Source organism: Chroicocephalus ridibundus, chromosome 9, assembly GCF_963924245.1.
Source record: "Chroicocephalus ridibundus chromosome 9, bChrRid1.1, whole genome shotgun sequence".
In the NCBI taxonomy this organism is placed as follows: domain Eukaryota; kingdom Metazoa; phylum Chordata; class Aves; order Charadriiformes; family Laridae; genus Chroicocephalus; species Chroicocephalus ridibundus.
The window spans coordinates 33,939,489-33,962,472 of NC_086292.1; the positions used below are offsets into that span (position 1 = coordinate 33,939,489).

Genomic DNA, 22,984 nt, shown 5'->3' on the forward strand with positions numbered 1-22,984 from the left:
CAAGACCCAGTTCTCTGATGGACATTGCCGTGCACTGGGCAATGATTTTGGATCTGCTGATGTGTAAACTACTACACCGTAGCAGCTTTCAGTCTGCATGTTAACTGACCAGGTGCCTGAGAGAGGTAGCAGACAGCAGTCCGATTTTAATCCCCATTCACAAATGCTTCAGAGTTGGAGTATGTGTGATGGTAGGTTCGTACGCAGCCCCAGGAAACTGCCTGGTGTGTGCTGAGCTAAACCTGCCTGACCATGTTGAAGTAGAACAGTAAGTCTGAGGTAAGATGTCCCACACCTCAGCACTCTAGAAGAGAGGGTAGGCGTCTGGCTTGGCAGAGAGAGCAGCCACCAGCATGAGCCTCACCTGAACATCTGAGGTTGTGCCCTGTGGCAGCTCTTGCCCAAAGACAGGCTGGATTCAATAACAACTACATGCTTGTAGGACTTGGTGTCTTGACCTTGACCAAACTGGTCTTCATCAGCTGTTCCTTACAAGCTTGTGGAAGCAGTAAGAGAATGAACTCTTGGTTTCAGAAATCCTTGATGTTTACTATTGGCACATGCTTAGCAGGGTGTTGAAAAGACAGAAAGCTTTTCAGGAAGCTGTTTCAGCATGTGGGCAGTATAACTCATCTGTCTGAAAAAAACCTATGCTGGTGTGTTTTCTTTCCTCCGTCTGGGGGATATTCTGCTGATTAGATCATTTTTTCACCAGTAGCTAACAAACAAAATTTGCAGCTGGCAAAACCAACAGTTTATTCAGCTGGTACAGATTTGTTTTTTCCCCTCTTGTTTCTCTCTGTGTTAAACTGCAAGAAGTAAATTAATACTGGCATTGAGGCCAGTCCAAAACTTATATGATATTTTTGTCCTACTCAGTTAACTTTGATCGCTTATGTAAGGCTGAAGTAATATATGTTTGGTGTGGGACTGGTTTGCCAGGAGGATACGAATATATTTTTAATTCTCAAAGACCTTTGTCATCCCAGATTGATGTATCCAAAGACATTTTTCTTTCTTTTATGGCTATCCATGTTTTCTACTGCTTCAGTTTGTTTCCATCGTAGCAAAATGAGAAAGAATCAAAAGTCTCTTGATCTAAATCTTTTATTTGTACTGGACTGAAAAGGTATTGAATTGCTTATATGACAATCAGTACCTGACAGATGTAACATCTCTTTCTAATGCCCTTTATGCAATGTTTCTTAATGTAAAAAATAGTATAACAAAAGGAAAGAAAATCTGGGACTTTGGTTTACCTTCTTTTCTTGTTAAAGAAGGTGAAAAGTTGAATTGTCACAGGTGAACTGAGATTACATCCTGCAGCTAGAGAGAATGTAAAGAGAATTTAAAGAAACCTTTAAAAAAAGTCTTACATAGTATTATCAATTCCTATATAAAATAATTTAATATTTTAAATACTGTTTAAATAATTTATCTGTATTTAAAACTAAACTTTTAAAATTTTATGTTTGGAACTTTTTTTTGGCATTAACACTTAAATAATTTTTTTTAAATATTAAAAAGTCTTTTAAATATTCAATACAATTCAATATAAAAACAGAAAAAGTAATATACATTGTTCACACATAGTATTGTACATGACAGCTGAGCTCTAGAGTGAGCTTTTGAATGTGTCAGACAAGTCATAGCTTAGTTGTGGTGAACCCTTTCCTTATCTGCTTTCTGGACTCTTAAGATTGAAGCAGTTCCTTACCATCAATATGTAGTCTTTACTATTATATACACAAACTGTATACAGTATTGAATTTCCATCTCTATGCCCAGAATTGTAAATAAATATTTTTTTCCCAGCGTTTAGATCAAACTAGTGTTTAGCGCGTACACAAATATATTTAAGATGCACACAATTTCACAAGAAACATACCAATTTTGCTCAGCTCAGTTATAGGAAAATTTAACTCATAGATGCAAAATAACATAACTGAGAAGTTGTCATTGTTGTATTTAAAACTTATAATGATCTTATTACCAAATGTTTACAGGTTGTGTTAACAGTAGGAAAATGAGGATTCACTTGTCCCCTTGGTGCATTTTTGTTAATCCTGCCAATGATAAAGGCAGTAGTGTAGGCATGATGCTGGTGTCTTACAGCTGCTTTGTCTAACACCTGGTATTTGCTGACAGAATTACTTTGACAGCATTACAAACTCAGTGTTACAGAATTTGGCAGGACTTCACTAAAGGCCAAAGACCAGTCTCCAGTTTTTAAGCATAGGCATGTCTGTCAATGATAATGAAGCTTACTGTCAAATTGTAAATTGCTTTCTCCACCATTCTGTAAAGAACTCCTGTATTTAGCAAGATGATTTCTACAGACACTGTAAATGGATTCCGGTGGAAAGAGGGGTACTCTCATGCTTCCTATATTACATGCATCATGTATTATGATTGCAATAGTTGTGTGCCATTGTACAAGGTAGACCCAAGAGTCTTCATTTCTTCTTGAAAAATTCTTCTCTAAGAGGACCCCAAAACTTTACAAAGACTAAATGGAACACTCTACATAGCTACTTAGGGATACTTGCAGAAGGAAAAAATACCAATGCAGATCAACATTCGCGTCAGGAAGCCTAGTCTAGAAACATTACTCAGAAGAGCAGCACATGCCACATGATATGTGTAGTTATTCACAAAAGAACAAAACCTCACATTTCAGATTTTGGACTCAGTTTCCTATTCATATGCAATCTACAAACTAGAAACTATTTGCAGGAATTATTGCATGACTAATTCTTAATAATTGTTCCTGAAAATATAACTTCTTCACAGATAATTCTGAGACATGGTTTCAAGCTGAGCTTTCAAGAAGGATTTGCATGCTTTGCTCATGTCTTTGCAATGTGAGGTTCTGAATGAACCTTCAGGAAGACAGAATTTCACAAGAAGTGAGAAATACTCTGCCTTCCTTTCACTCCTCCTGCCGCTTTCTCTGGTATGAAGGTGCTTGAGCAAGGTGTTCACTCAGGTGAGGGACTGTACCTGTGGTGACTCTGGGCTTGGTTTATGTGAATTTGATTCTCCTGCTTTCAGGGGAGCAGACTCTGAAAAGGAAATTGTTCCCTAGGGAGAATAAGCATTTCAGTCACTTTATTTTAAACCAGTTTAAGAGACAAACTGAGGCCTTGAGTTTATTTCACAGTAAAAACACAGTACAACAACAGGCCTCCATTTCTGTCTCTGAAGAGCTCAGACAAAAAGTTGGGATTCTGTAGGATAAAGCAAGCAGTCAATGCTAAAGTAATCGTCCCCCATATCTTTTACCACTTGTATCACTGGTCAGGAATAGTGGTGTGCCAGCAAGAGACTAATTCTCAGCTGTTTTGTATGCACGACGTTTCAGGTCCTGCTATTCTCAGTTCAGCCGTTTTCATTAAGACATTGAAGTCACATGAAAACTAACCATATTTTGATGGGAGAATTTCAGAATCAGAAATAACATAAATGGATGAACTATTGGATTTGCCTTTGCGAATGTCTGTCTAGACTTAAGAGAATTTGTACTTATGTCTTAACCTTTCCTTGGATGTATATGCAGTGAGTATACATAAATATATCTTTATACAGTTCACGGTTTATATCAGACCTAAGAAAGCTTTATTATTCAGTAGTGCTCTTTGGGTGATAAACTGAGCAGAAAAGGTGCAGTTTTCTTGTAAAGACGTGTTATGGTGACTCAACAGAAGGAGGTCTATAAAAGGCTAAGCATAATACAGATCAAACAATTTTTGAATTAAAACCTTGATCTGAGGATTTAATGGTTTCTTTTTGCTTTAGATTCTCCATTTATGCTTAAGCCTGTACAAGACACTGAGTTACTCTTCCCTGTTGGTATCCGGTTAACAGTAAAGAGACAAGTGTGTGTAACTTTTTTTTAAACAACTGAGAATAAAGGCATCATAAATCCTTCATTTTCTTTTTGTTAGTTAAAAAGGTCATCAGTTGAAAGACTGTCTTTCTGGGGAGAAGGATGAAGTAGTGAACACTGCAAAAATTACTGTGAAGCCTGTTTAAGAATTCAGGCCAAACTTCTAGGTCAAATCCAGGAAGATCTAGAAGGACAAGTTATATGGTGTACCGTATTAACTTTCAGGTTTCTGGTGTCTCAGACAAATTCAGAGTCCTGTAAAGTCCCATATGCTCTATGTAAAATGTGTGGAGGGAGTTATGGGTCTGCCTGGTTATGAGCGAGCCGGAGAGCTACATACCACAACTTAGTAAGAAGCAGTAACTGAAAAGGAACTATTTCTCCCTTTTCTCTCTGCTGTTTGAGCTTTCACCTATTTGGACTTAATCCTCTCCTAAACAGAAGTTTTTATGATCACTCATTCAAATAGCTAAGATGGACCACCTTCTATCTTTTATAACGAAGTCTGGAAGAAGTAACATTCCTGGCATTGCCTACCTGTTATTTTGTAATAGCCAGTTCAAAACTGTGTATGAGTCAGTGGTGCAATACCCTGTCGTTCTGAAGGGACTCACAGCCACTTCGCATCTCCCCCTGAAGAGTGCTCAGAGGAGCTGCGCACAGCCAGCCCAGGGAGAAATCCTTGGCTTTCCTTCTGAAATGGTGCCACTCTTCCGAAAGGAACTCAGGACCAGGGAGGGGGGCAAAAGAAAGCAGGCAATGAGAAGCAGTATACTCGTTAAAAACAAGCGATCAAACAAAAACCACGCTCTTAGTTGCTACATATCATACTTCAGGGAATCAGACTGTAGTTAGTAGTTAAGCAAAATCTTTAGACACAGCCTCTACGAAGTTTGGTGCTGACATTAGAATACCAATTGTACAAATGATTGTGAAGACTGAAAATGCCATCAAGCAGAGCCGATCCACTACAGAGGCTGCAAACTTCCATTCGTTGCAAATGGCTTCCTCTTCATCCTGGTCTCTGAATCGGTTTGCAATGTACCTGACCTCTTCCAAGATCTTAGCCAAATCTGGGTCACCTTCAGAGGGGTGGCCACTGTGCAGCAGGTTTTCTTCATCTGTTGGCGAGCAGGTCATCCTCCCACAGATCACCCCTGAATCAGTGGTGGGTGTGCAGTGAACCCCTTCCAGCCCCCTAAACCCAATGTACAGCATATTCCCATTGCTGGATTGCTGTCCACTCACGGTGTTCATCTCCACGCTTGATAGGCTACATCGACGCTGTTTATGTTGACAGGCAGGACGCACTTTATCTTCCCCTGGTCTTTTCATCCTCAGAAACCAAGCACACCAGTTGAGAAGGATGATTCTTGTCTGAAAGAAAATTTTTGAGAATAAACACCTCTTCACACAGCCACTATCTTTGGGTGCAGTTGGTACTTTTGCAGCCTGGGTGACTGGCTGGTTCATGGTCTCTGCTTAATCTGCACAGAAGTTCTAGAAAATGGTGCCAGAGTTTTCCAGCTGATTAATTTGCCAATCATTGAAACTGCTTTCTTATTCTAGTAGTGCTGTTGATTGCCTCAGGCTGACTATCACTATTGGGAGTTCCCCCTCCTCCGATGAGAGTCCTCTATAGTGTTGATTTTTCCTTACACTTAAACAGTGGTATGGCAGCCTTTTCCAACTTTACTAGAAATCATGAATTTAAAAAAAAAAAAACCAACCAACACTTACAGAAGAGGAGTTACTTTTTAATAGTCTTAATAGCTCTGCTTTAAATTGTAGTCAGTAAATTACAGTTTTTTCACTCAGATTTGTGTTTTAATATTAAATTCCCATGACATTACTGTCTAGAGGGGGCTGCTGAAACAGATGCGAGACTGGACTGCACCGGGCGACCAAGCTTTACAATGTTTTGACACTCTTCTCACATTGCTTTCATGACAGTTTCTTGTAGAGTTTAGAATATTGCATGGATATAGCATAGCGAAAAGATGGAAAAATTACTTTGATTTAAAAAAAAAATACTTTGCAAATTTAATCAGTGTGTATCATTTTACTGTTTTCCACATTGCCTTAATCCAGCCTTGCAGAAAGTGCAGGCAAGCCAGAGACTGTTCCAGTTCAGATGCAAGCTTTTGTAATTGATTTCAATCAGATTTTAAGAGCTCATTCCAGTGTTTCTTTTCCAAAGCACTAATGAAATATTATTGTCTCATATAATATTCAAATCTTACACTGTTATTAGTATTAGATTTGGCCCACTTCTTCTGACTGTGCATTGCCACTCAGATCCAGGCAAACATCCCAAGCAGAGACAGATCTTGCCCTCTTACTCTATTTTCACTATCAAGCTTCACCAAGAAGGAAAATATTCCATTAACTGAGGGCCTGATCCAAATAATGGTTAGTGGACTTCACCTTCTCAACACTAAAGCTCACTCCGCAACCTCAAGTACTCTGTTTTCTGAGGATGTTTGGCTCGGTACTAAACGTTTGTCCCCTTTAGATCATCAAATACGCATCTAAAGATATATACCTTTTTTTCTCTTCATTGAAATTTATTTTAAAGTTACTACCCCAGAATAAGCCAGGGAATATCTCATTATCTCTTGTCTGCAGGGCACTGCTGTATGCACACTCTTTTTGCCTAGTAAGGATAATAATAACTCATTGTTCTAGAAAGAAAAAAAAGAGAAAGGTCTTTCCATCTTCAGTAATGCCTGATGCTGCCGTGAGCTGGGTGAGGTCAGGAAGAGTGGACAGTTAGATGATGATACTCATCAATATTTAGTAATCCAATATCAGTGTAACGTTCTCTGTAAAAACAGCCACTCACAGAACTACATTATAAAGAAAGTCTTATGTGCTTAGAAAAAGACTTGAATTTTAATTTGTACTTTACAGATGTTCTTGACCAGAAATGTAAAGATGAGGATTTTCAGAGCAAGTTTCACTTCCACTTTAATAGCCATCTTTAATGAGTGCTTTTTAGGCTATTGATCTTTCTGTGTGCACAACAGTGAAATATGTAGCAGCTGCACCTTGAGGGTGATGTATTTCATGCATTTATAATCTCCATCAGCACCTTACTCTTTCCTTCTACCTGTTTCACTTCTGACAGCTGCAGCTTATTTGAAAGTCATCTTCATTTATATGTTTAGGTTTTAGCAAATTCTGAGTTCCTTCTAGCTGTTGTGAAGGAGATTCTGAATATAGAAACAAGGTGAGATATATTAATTCTCTCTCGCATACACCCTCTCTCTAAGAAGCCAACCACACAAAAGGTATATGGACATCTCATTTCTGGTGAAACTACTTTTCAAAACAAAATTTTTAGGAAGGATTCATATGTTTTTAACAGTAAGAAGTAAAGGTGAGTCACTAGCTACTCTATCACATCCCTGACCTGGTCATCTATGCAATGAATAACAAATGAAAATCGAACCTTACCCATTTAGGCATTTTTCCCCCATCTGGATCATGGTGATGGTATTGTAGAACAATAACAGTGACAACAACAGAAAGACCAACAATAATCATTGTGCTGGCAAAATATTGAGCTGCAAAATAAACAGATAATTACAGGAATATACTTTGGCTGATACTGCTTTTTAGATACTACAAGGGTTGTTTACATACATGCCTACATAGTGTTAAGTTCTTTTTCCAGTGTAGTGATACATGTAGTGCGTTAGGTACTTGTGAAAGATTTCTCAAAAGCAGAAAGAGCAGCTGTTATTTTGAGACAATAGCCAGCCTTTAGTAATTGTCTGTGGAACTGAGCACCTGCCTTTTCTAAGCAACCTTGACAAAAATTGTCCTCAGATTTTCTTTTACCAGTATCGTAGACACTGGCTACTACTTCTTTTGAAAAGTTTCTCTTTCTGTTTGACTAATTACAATGGGAAGATTTAATCATGTTTAGCTCTATATTTCTAACGTCTGGCCAATTGCGTTGAACCTGCAACTTCTTCCATGGAAAACTGACTCCCTTATGCCTTCCCAAAATACACGTGGGTTGTCTGGTTTGTTCAGAGCAGAGAGCATGGACGTTTTATAGAGGATCACACCCATCAGAGTCTCTCATCAACTGGCAATTAATTCAATTATAGTAGGCCATTGTACAGGTGGTAATTTGCCTTACTGCTGGCCTTTGTGCAAAGTCACTGCACCTCATTTGACAAAAAATAAAAGTGAATAAAAGCTGTAGTTCGCTTACCGATTAAGGGCACAGAATCAGATGTTGCTGGCATAATTTCAGCCACAAGTAACATGAAGACAGTGAGAGACAATAAAACTGTTATACCTGAAAGATAAACATGAAGTATGAAATTAGATCAGTAGCTCATAGTTACAAGGCAGTAAGAAGCAGGAAATCAGTCTGAAGGAGTGCTTTTTGCAAGCTGCATCCCCGCTGCTACCCTCAGACCAGCACATCAGTGGTGCTCCTGTCCTTTCTTGTACTACCTCAAGTTCAGGCTAGCAGTGTTGCCAAACTAGTACCAATGTTTGTACAGACCTGTGTATTTTTAGATCCTTGTACCTGTTCAGATTTTATCAGCATTTACTAATTAGCTGAGGTAAATCAAAGTAATTCTTGCTGCTTGTTTGCTTTAGACACATGGTGTGATTTTGAGTATTTGAGCATATGACACTTGGTTAATTGGTGTGGAAGCTACAGGTGCTGTAATGCATAATATTCCTGAACAACAGATTTGCTGTCTTGGACAGGCTTTGATATCTTTTGATATTAGCTGTTGGGTTCTGCATGTGTCTATGTCCAAGCAGTCTTGACTGTTGATTTTTGGAGGTTGACTTCTGTTGCTCAGTGATGAGTTCCCATCTTTCCAGAACAAGGCTCAACTCTTCTCTCAGGAGCAATCTTAAACAATAAGGATGGAAAAGGATTTAGGAACAAAGAATTAATTTTAAAATATGGGGAGGGACGTCTTGATTAGGGAGGCTACTACTCAATTAAACCATGTTCTGGAGAAATGTCAGTTTGGTTTCTACCTACCTAACAGCTGTATTCACTTAGTAGAAGCCAGTGCATTTTCAGTTTTGTATGGGGCAAAGTTTCATTACGTATTTAATCTCCACCTTAAGGATCAAGTACTTAAAGTCATCAAATTTGTTTCACAAACCAATACTTTAGTTAAAATTCACTATAAAAATTAAAATAGGAGAAGTTAGAATCAATCTTTCTGAGAAGGCATCTTGAGTTCTTAATACAATTCACTATTAAAAGGAAATATTAAGAGGAATTCCATGGTAAAGTGTTGAAATGCATATTTGTAAACTTAAGCTTTACTCAGCGAATGTGGGATTTTTCTTCAGCAAGTAAACGTCAAAAAATGAAACCCTGCTTCTTAAGGAAGGTAGTCAGGAACTGTCATGCTTCTACTTGGTTGGCTGGAATTTCTCCGTTTCACAACTTCAGTGTACCCCAAGCTGAGAGCACGGGTGAAACATCACACAGCATCAGCATCAAACAGTAAAAACAGCTCCTGAGCCAGAAGAGGGCACACAAGCTGTTCCTCCTTGCCTGCTAAGACTGTTTAAGAAACTTTAAAAACGGCAACTTCTTTTGGTTTGGTCATGTTTGCAGTATCCTATTAAGGATTTACCTAGTGAGATCTTTTCTCCCGAGTCTGCTGGAAGCAGAAAAACTAACAAAGCAAGTGCCGATATCAGTACACAAGGAATAAGAAGATTGAGTCCATAATAGAGGGTCCTACGTCTCATAGTTACTGTGAATGTTACGTCTGGGTAGGGTTCTTTACAACATTCGTAAAAACTCTCAGTTCTCTTCCCAGGAACCCCTGCGTAGGAGAGAAGAAGAAGAAAATCAGAAATTAATGTGAATAAACTCTATATTATGTAGTGATTTTTTTCTTTAAAAAAGGATAAATGTAGTTTTCTGAGTTTTAATATAGGTAAAACTACTTCTTTAAGCTTAATTCCCAATTAACTAATTTTTGTCAGATAACAAAGGAAAATCAGATAAAAGATACTTGCTGAATTCAAGCAGCAGTTTTGTCACCTACTTTTTAATGTTGATTTTCATCTTCTGTTCTCAGAGTTTCAAATGCCACTAGCTAGGTCATTTATTAATTTAATTTGTGTCTTTATTTCCCAATCATTATTCCATCCATTTCAGCAGTGGAGACAAGGCTGCAAGTTCACAGTGTAAATAAGAAATCAAGAGCTTACCTACTAAATCCCACTCTCCATTTGAAATATAGCCAGATATATCTGCTTCTTGCATTTGTAAGTCCAAGGACCAGCCTCCGTAAGTCCAGGACCCAAACTTCAGGTTACACTTCTGAACATCGAATGGAAACCAGCGCACGTCTATGTAGCATGAGCTTTTGAAAATGCCTAGATTGGATTTTAAAAAGAACACTTAATTTAAATGCTTGTTCCACATAATTTCATGTACATTTTGTAACCAGACCTTGCACCCTCTTTTTTTAACTTGTAAAGCATATTTAGTCCCAGTTGTGTCTTGACATGTAAATAGCAAAAGTCAGTCATAGAAAAGGGAAAGGACTGCTGCACCATTAATGTCTTGGTGTTATAAACTATTTTTTGAAATATGCTTCCATTTTGGCACATAGTGGGAGAATATTTACAGAAGAGCTCACATTTCTAGATACTGTATTTCAGAAAGACATGAAGCAGAATATGCAATCTGTTTCTTCTATTTCTTTTACTGAATAAAATAAGAAATCCTGAAATATTATTTGCTGTCTTATTAGATTTACATGATCTAGCTTCGTATTTTTCACTCGTCAAGTCAGGCCCTGTCATTTAGCAGCTTTGAGAATTGAATTGAAAAACCCCCACTAAATGGAACAACAAAATTCAAAAGAACAACAGGCAAACCTCTGAAATCCTCTGGGGATCTTAGATGGAAAAACTAATTTGTCTGGAAAGCATTTGGCTCTATTGCTGTAGTTTCTAAAATTCAGATTCTAGGAAGAGTTAATTCTAAGAATTATGTTAAGTGAGTTTGGGAACAGACACAGTGCTCCACTGCTATACATCTAGAGAGTCAGTGATACATTTCTGATATCAAATAAATGTCAAACACAGACTACTTTCCTTTCAGACTAAAAATTGTTTTGATGAAGCATCCAGTGAATCATTTCAAATAGAAAATACATCCAAGGTGTTACTAAGCATCTTATTGTAAAGTTAACATATTAATAGAATAAACAGCTAAATTAATGAAATAAATTTTTATTAAAAGGCATTACCATGGCTTTAATAAACAATATCTTTTTATATTAAGGGCTTTTATACTTCCAAAATAGGGAATTACAATAGAAGAATTTACATAATTGCAATAAAAGAATGTATCTTGTATGGCGGTTTTAATACAAAAGTGTGAACCGTGTCATTCATGATGCATCTAGGCTTAAATCTATCAGATGGTGCTAACTAGAAAAATAAAATATCAGAGAATTGATGTCAAATTTGAAACCACACCATACATAAGTACTCTGAGTTACCAACATTTATGACGTGAAAACAGCCTACCTGGGGGCAGATATTGGCAATGTCCCGAAGAATTGACTAAAACGTTAGTGTGAAATGTAGCATCAAATCTTTCATCGGCACTAGAATAGGGAAGGAACAAAATGGGTTATATGCTCTTTAACTGGCTGAAGAATATCTGAGACGAATCCGTTCTTTGTAAAAGGATTATTTCTCCCCAAAAATTTGCCAGCTTTTCTCCTGTCACCATTTTTTTGTGGGCTTAGAGTAACTGGCACGATACTGTTGGATTTGTTCCTGATTAACAACTGTACGTAAAGGTGAGCCACCTCATTCTCGCTGCTCACCTGTGCCACTATTCATTACGGTGCCTTTGGTCTGTTGATTTCCATTTGGAAAGTAAGTACTTTTAAAAAATTTCTCAATCAACTGTACAGGGAAATCTGTTCTCTTGCTGTCTACATTAACTGCAGCTAATGAATACGGAGGAGATGGATACTCCAGTGCCTCGTCCTACCCCTTGGTGTGGGTGAGCAGTGTTACTACATGTCATACATAAGACTGTTTAATGCAGCTCCAGCCTTCATTATCTACTTCAGAACCCACAAACTGGGTTCAGCAAAGAAAACCAAATTCTGTTAAGAGGTGTCAGTGTAGTGGTGCTGGCCAGGGCTGCCCTGGTGTGACATTCTTACAAGTCTCCAGAAAAGAATCATAGTTTAACTTGGAGAGTGCTTCAAATTATGAATTGGCAGTTATTGCCAAGGAAGTCTCAACTACACCTGACATGATGACCCAGGAATTTACTAGGCATTAAAATTTTAAGAACTTCTAGATGGGAAACAACCTATTTTCAAATATTTAGATGATGAAATAAAAGACTGATTCCTATGAAAAGTTTAGTAAGTTTGCTGACTTGAATCACTCTGTGAAAGATGTTTAGATTACTTACCATTGCAATGGATATACACTCAGATAGTATTGTGCCCTATTTCACAGTGCCCATTTACTACTGCAGGTTCTTGTGGTAAGGTATTACAGATTGTGATCTATGCATCATTTAAAGTTTGGGACCTAGGTGTTCAAGAAATTGTCATAGTTATTGAAACCGGTACCTCGATTAAATTGCACAGAATGTACTGGGGAGGTACTAGCAGTGAATTGTCTTTGCATCTCAAAATTATTTCAGGAAATGCTGTGTTGAGTTCATGTCTCACGGCTGTTGGCCCTGGTTATAGACATAGGCTCCTTTCTTGGGCTTTCATTCGTGCATGGGATAAGCAAAGTGAGACACAGGCTACTGGACTTTGTTTTTGCGGTTTCCAAACTGTCACCTTGCGGGGACAGGGTGGCACAAGAGACAAACGCAGTGGCAGCCGCTCTGGGGCAGGACAGGGCAGAGGAGGTGGCCTGAGTCTCGGGGTCTGGCTTCTTGCTGCAGTCTGTGCTTTCGTTGATCTGAAAACCTGTCTTGTGTCTAGGGTGATTTGAACACGACAAGTCTCTGATGTCTCTTTGCATATTTTTGGTTTAGTAGCTCATAATTTTCTAATTACCTTCTAAAACATATCAGAAAAATACAGTAAGAATCTGAGATGGGGAGGAAGTGAAATATTCATAATTCTAGCAGAAAATAAAGTATAGTAAATGGTATATCTTTCCAGCAGGAAAACTCATACTGAAATAGTCTTTTTAAAAAAGAGGACTTTAATATTTAATCTATTCTTATGCAAATTTTGTATCTCAGAAGCTAAAATAAAGCAATCATTATTTTAGTCATTGTTACTTTGCATTTTATTTTCCCCTTGTGTATTTGAAGAAATTACATTTTAAAGTTATCTGGACTGGTCTGTGAAATATGCAGATAAGAAAAAACTAAATCCAAATAATTACTTGCCCATCTGGAGTTGCACTTTTTTCTGTGGTGTGCAGAAGGCTCATGGTCTTGAAAATCTTTGCAACTATTTAATTTAAACTCTGAAAGCAAGTAGAAAAGTCTAAATATTGTGTATGTAGCATGAATGGATTCTAGCACTTTGAGGGGAAAAGGCAATTCTAAGGCAGCTGAACTAACGCAGTCCGCTCTTCTTCGGCTTCAGAGCTCATGGCTGGATCCTCTGAGTTCGCGTTGCAGCTTCTTGTCTGATTGGAGCACTAATTGTTCTCCCTCCTTATCTTGGCTGCCTCTTTTCATGACACTTGTAAGAAACTGGTGCTGCTAAGATCTCTACTGATTGCGCTGCTAAATTTGGCAGAAATGGATTCAGAGGACACTGGGGCAGCCAGAGAGATCATACACAAACACATATATTCAGACAGGTATGCATGCTCGCACATGCATACATCTCATTTCCTTAGAAAACCAGACTTAAAGTCCTGTAACAGGTCTCTATATTAGAGATAGACAAGTAATTGCTTTGACTTTAAATTAACAAGGGCTACGTGATGACACTCAAACAAGTAGCCAAATTTAGGATGTAGAAACATCCATGTCACACAAAGTACTTGTAAAGTGGAAAGTAATGACTAGAAATAAAATTCTTAGGCTAGACTCTGTTCTCTTCCCCTCAAGTAGAGGGCAGTTAAGCACCAGAGGGTTGCTTCTAAGACCTTGCAGCTGTTTCTGGTAATTGGCAAAAATAAAAGTTTCAAAAGGACACAAGCGATGAAGGAACCTGTGTTTCATTGCCCTGTGACTTTGCTTTTTGTAAGACACGTTCTTAAAAGAGTATCGAGAGGTACTCGGACTCAAATATGAAAATCTTTTTTCTGAAAAAGCAGCATATGTGTTTTTCTACACTGTGCTTCTAATTGTTTTTTGAAATGCAATGCTTCAATTGGGAATGCACCAAGCAGCTAAACCTTTGTTTGATGAGACTTTGCACTCAAATGTAATGATAGAAAACCATTTTTGCTACATTTCTTCTTCAGGGTAGAACCACTTGAAAGCACATATTGACTGAGTACGTTGAGATGACAAAGCTGTACCTAGCAGATATAATCCCACTGGGACCTGTCTGGAGAATCTCAGGTTTATAAAACTGGAGAAATGAAACCGTTAAAATGAGACATAGCTACTAGAATTTTTGTTATTCCAAGAAGTACTGAACACTATGCGGCCATTTGGAAAATAAGTAATAAGTCTAGTAAAACTAACAAGTGGAAGAGAGCCATAGATGACACTAACACAGTCAATCCTGCAATTTGTACATAGGCCAAGATTTTCTTCGCTCAGAAAAACTACAGATGAACTGGCCCTGCTCTCTTCACAGTAGACTGGTTGTAAAATTTAATACAGCTGCCACAAGTTTCCCTGTACTAGGCTGAGCAAGATGCATAAGGACTTAAGACATAGTGAAACATATATTCATTAAAAAGAAAAATTAATTTATAGTTCATTAATTTCTTTGTAACCACAGATGCATGTCCCTAGTGAAGTGTATAGAAATTGAAAGCATCTATCTCAAAATACCATGTCCGTGTAAGAGAACATCATAACATTCCCAATGCAATTTCATGCAGGAATAAGAATTTGTTTTAAATAGCTTTGCGCTCTGACTAAACACGGAATAAGATTTTGGATTAAATATGTGTTCGAAATAGAAACACTAGAATAATTACTTTGTGACCATGCCGTAGTTAGCAATCCCAAGATTCAAAAACCTATATTAACAGAAAATTTCCAGTTAAGTTACCCTTGTCATTCTATAATGTGCTTCAGCTACAGTCAGCATGTATGTATCAATATTACATATATCTAAAAAAATTACCCTTTCATTTTGGATATAATTACTTAAACATTGAAGCATAAATCCTCAGACACACTGAAAGTCTCTCTGAGGTGTGATATATATGAAGAAGAATATTGTCATAATCCATTATTGTGGAAACCTCTAAACTGCTGGTGTACAGTACTAATTTTATGACATGCACAGTGTGTTATTCAGCAGAAGAATAGAAATGAATGTGTGATTTGTCATATTCTCACAAGAATGCTGTCATTTACAGAATTGAGGTAGCAAGAAATAAATGCTTAAGAAAACAAATTCTCATTGAAAAATACATTAAGCAAGATTCATGTTGCAAAAACATCTGTCCAAGTTGCATGCTGCTCCATTTTATGTACAGAGCATAGGAAAGGTTTTTAAGGCTGGTGCGTGGACAACTAGAGCGCCAATTGCCATGCTTAGAACAGAAACAAGAAGTAAGCTTCACAGGCAGTTATCCTAAGCGTGGTGAACTCTAGTAGGGATCACCTCCAATCATTTAGTGTTAATGGTACCTTTGAGAAAAGCAGGAACACAGGGCCTGGAGAGAAGTACTAAGTGGGTGACAAATGCTGCTGTTATCACATCATTACAGTTCAACACCACCTGTGACAGTGACATTGCTCATAAAGGTGATCATCAAATGGCAAAAGGGAACATAACTGAGCTGAAGTATTGGGTACAGCTGCTCTCCAGCTCTCGTTGCAACAAAAAGCAGTTCCTGAAGTGGGGAGGGGGAACCAGGTTGATAAAACACAGGAGGGTTGTCTTAGTAGACATATGGCAGAGAAACAGAGGAAAAAAGCCATCAGGAAGACAAAAGGTTCATGTCATCTGCATGAGCAAAACAATAACAACATACCCTGGCTACCACAAAAGAGCCAGGGCAACATGTACAGGGCAGCTGTAAGGTCTTTCCAGTACCTGGGGAACAGCACACAGGCCCGCAACAACTGCAGAAAAAGGCAAGTTGTTAAAGAGCAGGCAGCTCTCAGTGCTTTATATTTTTAAACTAAATAAATTCCACGATGGGAACTGCCCATTAATGGTGCAGCCAAAGAATCTCTCAATGTCAGCCAAAGGTTCTGCAGTGGATTGATGGCAATCTGTCTGTCCCTGAAATAAGCCAAACTCAGAACAGATAGTTTGAAGAGGAGAGCAGCAAATATTCTAGCTATTTTTGCAGCAGGAAGAAAGAGTGACACCAAAACTGGACATGGGAAAATGCAAAGGTACTTACTGGCATTTACCTGTCCTGCCTGTAGTGAAACCCAAACTAAAACTAGACAAATAGTCGAAAGTCAGATTTGAATTCACCAGTAAACATTTAGATCAAACAAATAATTTAAGAGGAAATGATCACAAGTCGTACTATTAAACACAGCCAGAAAAGTTTATAGTTTTCTAATCATCTCACAAAACTGAACTAGAATTGTTGGTAGGGAGGATGTTGTTGTTTACGAAGTATTTGCAGACCTGCCCTTCTATTGTGTAAACAGGAGACTGGTAATCTTCCAGTATTCCAAAACCCTAGAAAGTTTTGAAAAACTATTTCATAACCTAGGCATTTTGATGAGATGCTTATGTCATTTGCCTGGCCTTCTCTTTGCAATTGGACAGGGCGCTAGATAATCTTATCTAGGCCCCCTCACCACAAAAGGTTTGACCAGTTGATCTTTCGAGGTCCCTTCCAACCTGGGCTGTTCTGTGATTCTGCAATTCTATGATCTTCTCTCCTTCCCCACACGAAAAAACAAGTGTGTCTACCTGTTATAGAGAAGAATATCTGGCTTCCAAATCAGTCCATCGGGAAAGCGGACGTTCTTCACTCCTGGGTATTCAGACACGTTCCACTGTAGATAATGATCTGTCCAGTACTAAAACACACACACAAAAAGTTAGTTCAGTCATCTCATGCATTGGTTTATTGTACTTCTCTAGGGACTGGATAGCCAAAAAAAATAGGTGTTCTCTTGTTAAAGAGATACTATTTAGCTTCAGGCAGTGAAATGTTTGGAAAGGGTGAATCAGGCCACCTAGAGCTCAATGAAAAGCATAAAAATCTCATTTTCAATTCACACTGCGGTGCACATAACAGCCTATAAAAGAAGATTTGGGGTGCTTGTATTTTATTGTTCATACTATCTCAGGTGCCAGTTTGGGATAGAACAGATTTTCTTTTACAGTTTGTGCATTAACTTCCATTACGTTTCTCTTCATAGACAACTTTGTTTTCTGCTGGAAATTCTCAGGTTGTAATAACTTCATTATAGACATGAGGCAGAGCATCGAACTGTCACTGCTGACAGGGAAAACAACTGCAATGGCAGGACAGTTAATGCCAGCATAGAAGGTCTCAGCAGCTCCAGTGGCCTGCGGTTGGGTAGCCCGGGGGGCAGATGTCAGCCCCACTGCAGTGTCCCATCTGGCTGGCCCACGCTGCACTGGAGCCACCCGCCCTGGGGACTGTCCGTGTCCCCTCCAGCCAGCCCTGGCTGCCAGCATAGGCAGGAGTCTGCCGCGGTCAAACCAAGAGGGCTTTGATCTGTGTTTAGCGCTGCTAAATCCCAGACTCTGTCATTGGAACATATGGTCATGCACAGTCATAAAGAGAAGTGGTGCCCCAAACGGCAGGCAGCTGAGTATCGTGGCAGCTCGAGCAAGCTGGTTACATCCTGGTCTCCTGAGAAACATTAACATGAGCTACTGTATTTTCCTGAAATGGAGGTCACGCTTCACCCCTTACTAAGAAGATGACTTGTTGGGATACAAGGATGGTTGGTTACGGTTGTGTGCAAAAGGTACAAATAAGAAATAGTTAATTTTGTTTCACAAAATTAATTTTTTCTTATAGTTTCTCTGCTTCATTATATTGTGCCTCTCTCCATCCCCATATTATGTTATTTGCATTAATTTCTCATAGCTGTAGGCATCACACAACTTACAGTGACAACTTCTCCAGATTTACAGTGCTGTTGCAATGACAAATGTTAATCTTTTAAATGTAAACTTTGAAATGGGTGAGTAAATACACAATACTCATCTCTTCAACAGTCTAGCAGCGTTTGTCGAAATTTTTGAGACACGATAAGGTCAGAAAAAATTTCCAGTGGGCATTGTGGACGTAATGTTATCAATCATTTGCGTGGGGTATTCACATCAAGTTGTTGTATACAATTCCTTGCATTATTGTCACAGACAAGTTGCGGTTTGCTACACCGAACAAGTGCCCAGCTAGCCTCACGCTGCAGGTATTCAAGTGCAGCCTTGTACCTCTAAAACAGTGTTTGTAAACGCCTGGTTTGCTGCATGCAGCACATCTAATAGCATTCATCACACATCTTTTGTAAAACCTTTACTGTACAATTTCTTGGCCTGTACTTTTGTATTTATCTCAATCATTTTTTACTATGAATTTGTAGCGCCTTGTCACCTGGACAAATTGTCTGAGTTGTGCATTGCTTTTTCCTTTTGCTTTACTATAATAGTTTTTTACAGAAATCTTAAATCAGAGTATCTGATTGGCTCCATTTGTAGTTTTTTTCTTTTCACTGCCTGCTCCATTCACGGTTCTCTAATTGATAGATTGATGAAGAATAGATGAGCATTGTTCACGCTCATCTATACACAGCTTCCATAAGCTGATCAACTGCCTCTTCTCTTTTTTTTCAGAAATTTTGCCTCCATTTTTGCAGTAAATTGTTTCACATGAACATCCTAATAGACAAATGTCACTGTATTTTTTACCGTACCATCTTTTTTGAATGTAGAAATACTGAGATTCCTATGATACCTCTATTTTTTTTACAAAGTCCAGCAATGTAAACAAATAGGATGGGTGGTTTTGAGGCACTGACACCTAAAGCCGTGTTGGCTTTAGGCAATGCCCTGTCAGGAGCTGAGAGAACCAGTCCCTTTCTGGGCAGTGGATGCAAGGCTGAGGCAGGGATCCCTGCCACTGCCTCAGGTGCGTGCAACGAGCTCTCCTGTTCTCTGCCATTTGAACTGCATTATAATATCAATTTATATCAATACTTATATTGATATAAATATATAAATATAATATATTAATAGAGCCAATAATTTCTTATTCTGACTTCTTTTAGGAGTTATCATGGCCAATGTGATGTAGCACAGGGTGACACTGAATGATGTAAAGGCAGTTAAAGGGTGATAGAAAACTTAATATTAAAGTCTGGATTAGAGATAATGTTAAGCAGATTGTACGGTTGCTCTGTTTAGCTGTGTGTACAAAGTGCTTAGCCATCCAGCTGCCTCATTTTGTTTTAACTTTAGAGCTATGATCTGCACTGTAGCGGAGGTACATTTGATGCATATTAAAATAGCAAAAGCTCAGGGTACCTGGATTCGTATTAATCTGTGGGGGGCAAGGCTCCCACTGTAACTTAGATCAAGTTTAAGATCTTGATACTGAACAGTATTGCCATGGAGATAGTGGTCAGGATCAAAGAGTCTGCATGTATAAATACTAGACTTATATTCCCCTTTCTCACAGGTTAGTTTTTTTTATTTAAGTATTTCAGTGATGATTAGATAAACTATATTTAAGATAAATCTCTGATACGTATATATATCAAGAAAGGGAGTGGAGGGGAAAATTCAGGGAAAAACTTACCTCAGACCATTTAGCCTAATAAAATGACATATGTTTGCCTTAAGCATGCTTTGAATCTGTCTAGTGTACCATTAATAGACAGTTAATACAGAAACACATTTCTCTTCTTTTGTGTGTACACAAGCCATGAAGAGTGGCTACGTTTTTGTAGTAATCAAGTCATCAGCTCATTGCAGTCTTAAGATGCTCAACATACAGTATGTGCTAAGGTCAATAAATCAAAAGAAATACATAATATATAAAAGAATCAGGAATTTTCTTAGGGGAAAAAAAAACCCCAATCTTGAAAAGGATAAGGATGCTGTGGGATGAAAGAGAAGGAAAATAAGTGATAGCTTCTTGAGTATAAATTGTCATCTGTTTTCCTGGTAAGAAATCATAAGAAATCATAGCAACTCTTGTTGTTGTAGCTCAAAGCCAAAAACATATTAAATTTGACAGTTTTAATCTTACTGTACAACAAGCCTGTAAAATAACATGAGCGGAATGCTTCTTCCATGTCAACTTTTCTTTGTGAATAAATGGACTAGCTGTGCTGTCCTTTGTTAGGTCATCAAAATAGTCTTTCATTTGTTTCCTAAGGCCTACCAAAGTGCAAGAAAGATCCTCTGCAAAAAAAAAAATGTTATAATAAAAGAAAAAAGAATACATTTAAACGGAATGAGCTGGTTAAAGAAGCTGGGAAGTGTGAAGTTTGTGTGGAAGAAGCATGCTTATCTTGAATAATAAAACTCTTCTGTAAACCTTTACTTAACCTAAACAGTTCAGTTTCTGTAATATGGGTGGGAATTAAACTAATGGCAAATCCTCATCCTAGCTGCTATAGCATGGAGAAAGCTCCCCATATCACCCTGTCTTTGTGAAGCAAAAACTTATGGTAGAAATGTTTTGCGGAAGCATTAGGAGCCCACAGTAGTCAGCACGGAAAGAAGCATCTTGTTAATTCTCTTAGTATTAAATTAACACAAAAAAATAACCAAGTCAGAATAAATCTGTATAGGCTCCTTTGCTTAAGAGCAGCTCTCTTGCTAGTTAACCTTACAGAGAAAATAAATTCAAAATATTCACATGAAGTTCTTGAATATTCTATTTATTGAAAAGTGAGTGAAACTTTCTCCTGGCCAGCAATACCTGCCATGAGTTAATGGGAGCCAAGTTCTCTGCTGTGGTGTCTAGCAGTGGCAATAGTTATGGTTAAGAAATATGAGAGGATGTGAAATTCTGTGACAGCTATAGCAACTGAACATTGCAACATAAGGTAAAATAAAGCTACTGTCTGTTTGAAAAATGAACACCCTACGTGGGCAAAACAAACTGGGAAACCGGGAAAAAGTATACTGTTCCCAGCTGAACATTAGGAAAGTGAACTGACATTCCAGTACCCTTTTTAGTCATGTAACTAAGATACAGAATTTGGAGAAGTAGCATAAAAAACCTCTCATGTTCACTGTTAACTTCTGATGATGACCTATGTTTAAACAACAACATTTTGAACAATGTGGGAACAGCATAGCCATTTTAATTAAAATCCTCTTGCAGTTTCTTAAGGAGATAGACAGCAAAGCAAGTAGGATGGCAGAGACATTCAGTTAGGACAGTGGCAGCAGCTCTCAGGAGATAATGAACCTCTTTGGAACAATTTTTCCCCTGCATCAGAAGAACCATCTGGTGATTATCCGTGCTAATCAGAACAGCTATTACAGATGAAATGCTTTTCTTGCATGTACAGTTCTCTTTCGCAATCAAATGATTTACCATAACATAGTGGATTTGTTGAAAGGGTGATAAGGCTCTTGCACCTACACTTACTCTGCCTGGGACTCTTAGGACACCGATATCTTATGACAGTCAAGAGTTTAGCGTGACTAAATCAAATACAATGAGTTAGTTACTTACTTAGATGTAGTGACTCAAATTCTTAAAAGTTTTCAGAAATACCTGAAACAACATGAAGACCTAAATCTCAGCCTTACAGTTTCCCATTCAGCTTAGCTTTGTCCACTGCGTAGCAAGACATAGAACAAACGTTTGCAAGTCTCCTAAAATTCAAATTAACTAAACTCAAAAACCAAAGGGCAAAAACCCCATACTTTGTTTCAAAACTCACCATTTGTAGCCAGATGTTTGTTGTTAATACTTGATTCTTTTCATCCTGAGAGGAAGGAGAAAACACCAAACCACAGCTTAGTACCATACAGTTAAAACAACACTGTTAAATACATTCCACTATTCTGAAATAGCCCGTTGTGCTAAGGTACCTTTTAAAGCAAAGGGGTCATTGCCTTGAACTTACTGCAACACGAGTTTTCCCAGGTACTTTTTCATGTATTTGGTATTATCACAGTCAATCAAACTGTTTCCTGAGGTGTCCTTCTGCCAGACTCTTCCCTGGGACTCCTTCTTTAATAAGGAATCTCAAAAGGCAAAGCAGATTACAGTAGGACTTGCCTGTTTCACCTTTGTTAGCAGCAGCCCTCTCACTGATTAACCTTACACACCAGACATATGCAAGTAATAGAAGAAATATTGAACAAAGAAAGTGTGCCTAAGCTCAGATGATGTGTGCTGAGGCCATATTGAGTAGCTTCCTCAGAGGCAAGTGGCACCGCTGACAGCAGCGGAACGGTACAAAAAGTAATGTATCAGCTTTACCAGAAAACTGTTGTCACGGCAGAACGTTATTATTCTGCCTGGAATAGTTCCAATTTGAAGGCCTTCCCCCTTGCCTCCTGTGACTATTTGATGTGAGTTCAGGTGACACAATAGGCATCTTAATGCTTCAGTTAATTAAAGAGTTTAATTCTTTGCTCCTCACACACAGGAAAATGTTGGTGACTTTATTTCTGTGGAGGTATTTTATCAGTATTCACTTGGGTTGTGTGAAGCTAATGAAATATACCATATATACTGCCAGTATTACACATTCCCCAAACTGACTGCACAATCCCTGTCCCAGCACTGGTCATTTGTAGTCTAAGGAAGTGTCTAAGTTTGCTGGCATGCACTCCCAGCTTCATTTGTAGTCTAAGGAAGTGTCGTAGCAAGTTTCAGTCACCCGTACAGCAGCAGCTGTCAGAGTTGCTCATACGTGTAGACCTCTGAACTGAAATCTGTCACTCTTGAACTTAAATATTGTTCCTAAATGCACAAAAATGTCCCAAACCACCCATGTTTAATCAC

The 22,984-nt window shown here is 38.3% G+C and overlaps 1 protein-coding gene across 1 annotated transcript in view; it reads right to left on the reverse strand.

Moving 5' to 3' along the window:
* Positions 1-1,091: 1,091 nt before the first annotated feature.
* CHRFAM7A (CHRNA7 (exons 5-10) and FAM7A (exons A-E) fusion) overlaps positions 1,092-22,984 on the reverse strand; it is a 42,120-nt gene continuing 20,227 nt past the window's right edge. The window contains exons 3-10 of the mRNA XM_063346708.1: positions 21,912-21,956; positions 16,936-17,045; positions 11,444-11,523; positions 10,112-10,279; positions 9,526-9,720; positions 8,118-8,204; positions 7,349-7,458; positions 1,092-5,266 (exon numbers count right to left, since the gene is read on the reverse strand). Of these exons, the coding sequence (XP_063202778.1) occupies positions 4,748-5,266; positions 7,349-7,458; positions 8,118-8,204; positions 9,526-9,720; positions 10,112-10,279; positions 11,444-11,523; positions 16,936-17,045; positions 21,912-21,956 (1,314 nt within the window). The 3' untranslated portion in view covers positions 1,092-4,747. The remainder of the gene's footprint in view (positions 5,267-7,348; positions 7,459-8,117; positions 8,205-9,525; positions 9,721-10,111; positions 10,280-11,443; positions 11,524-16,935; positions 17,046-21,911; positions 21,957-22,984) is intronic.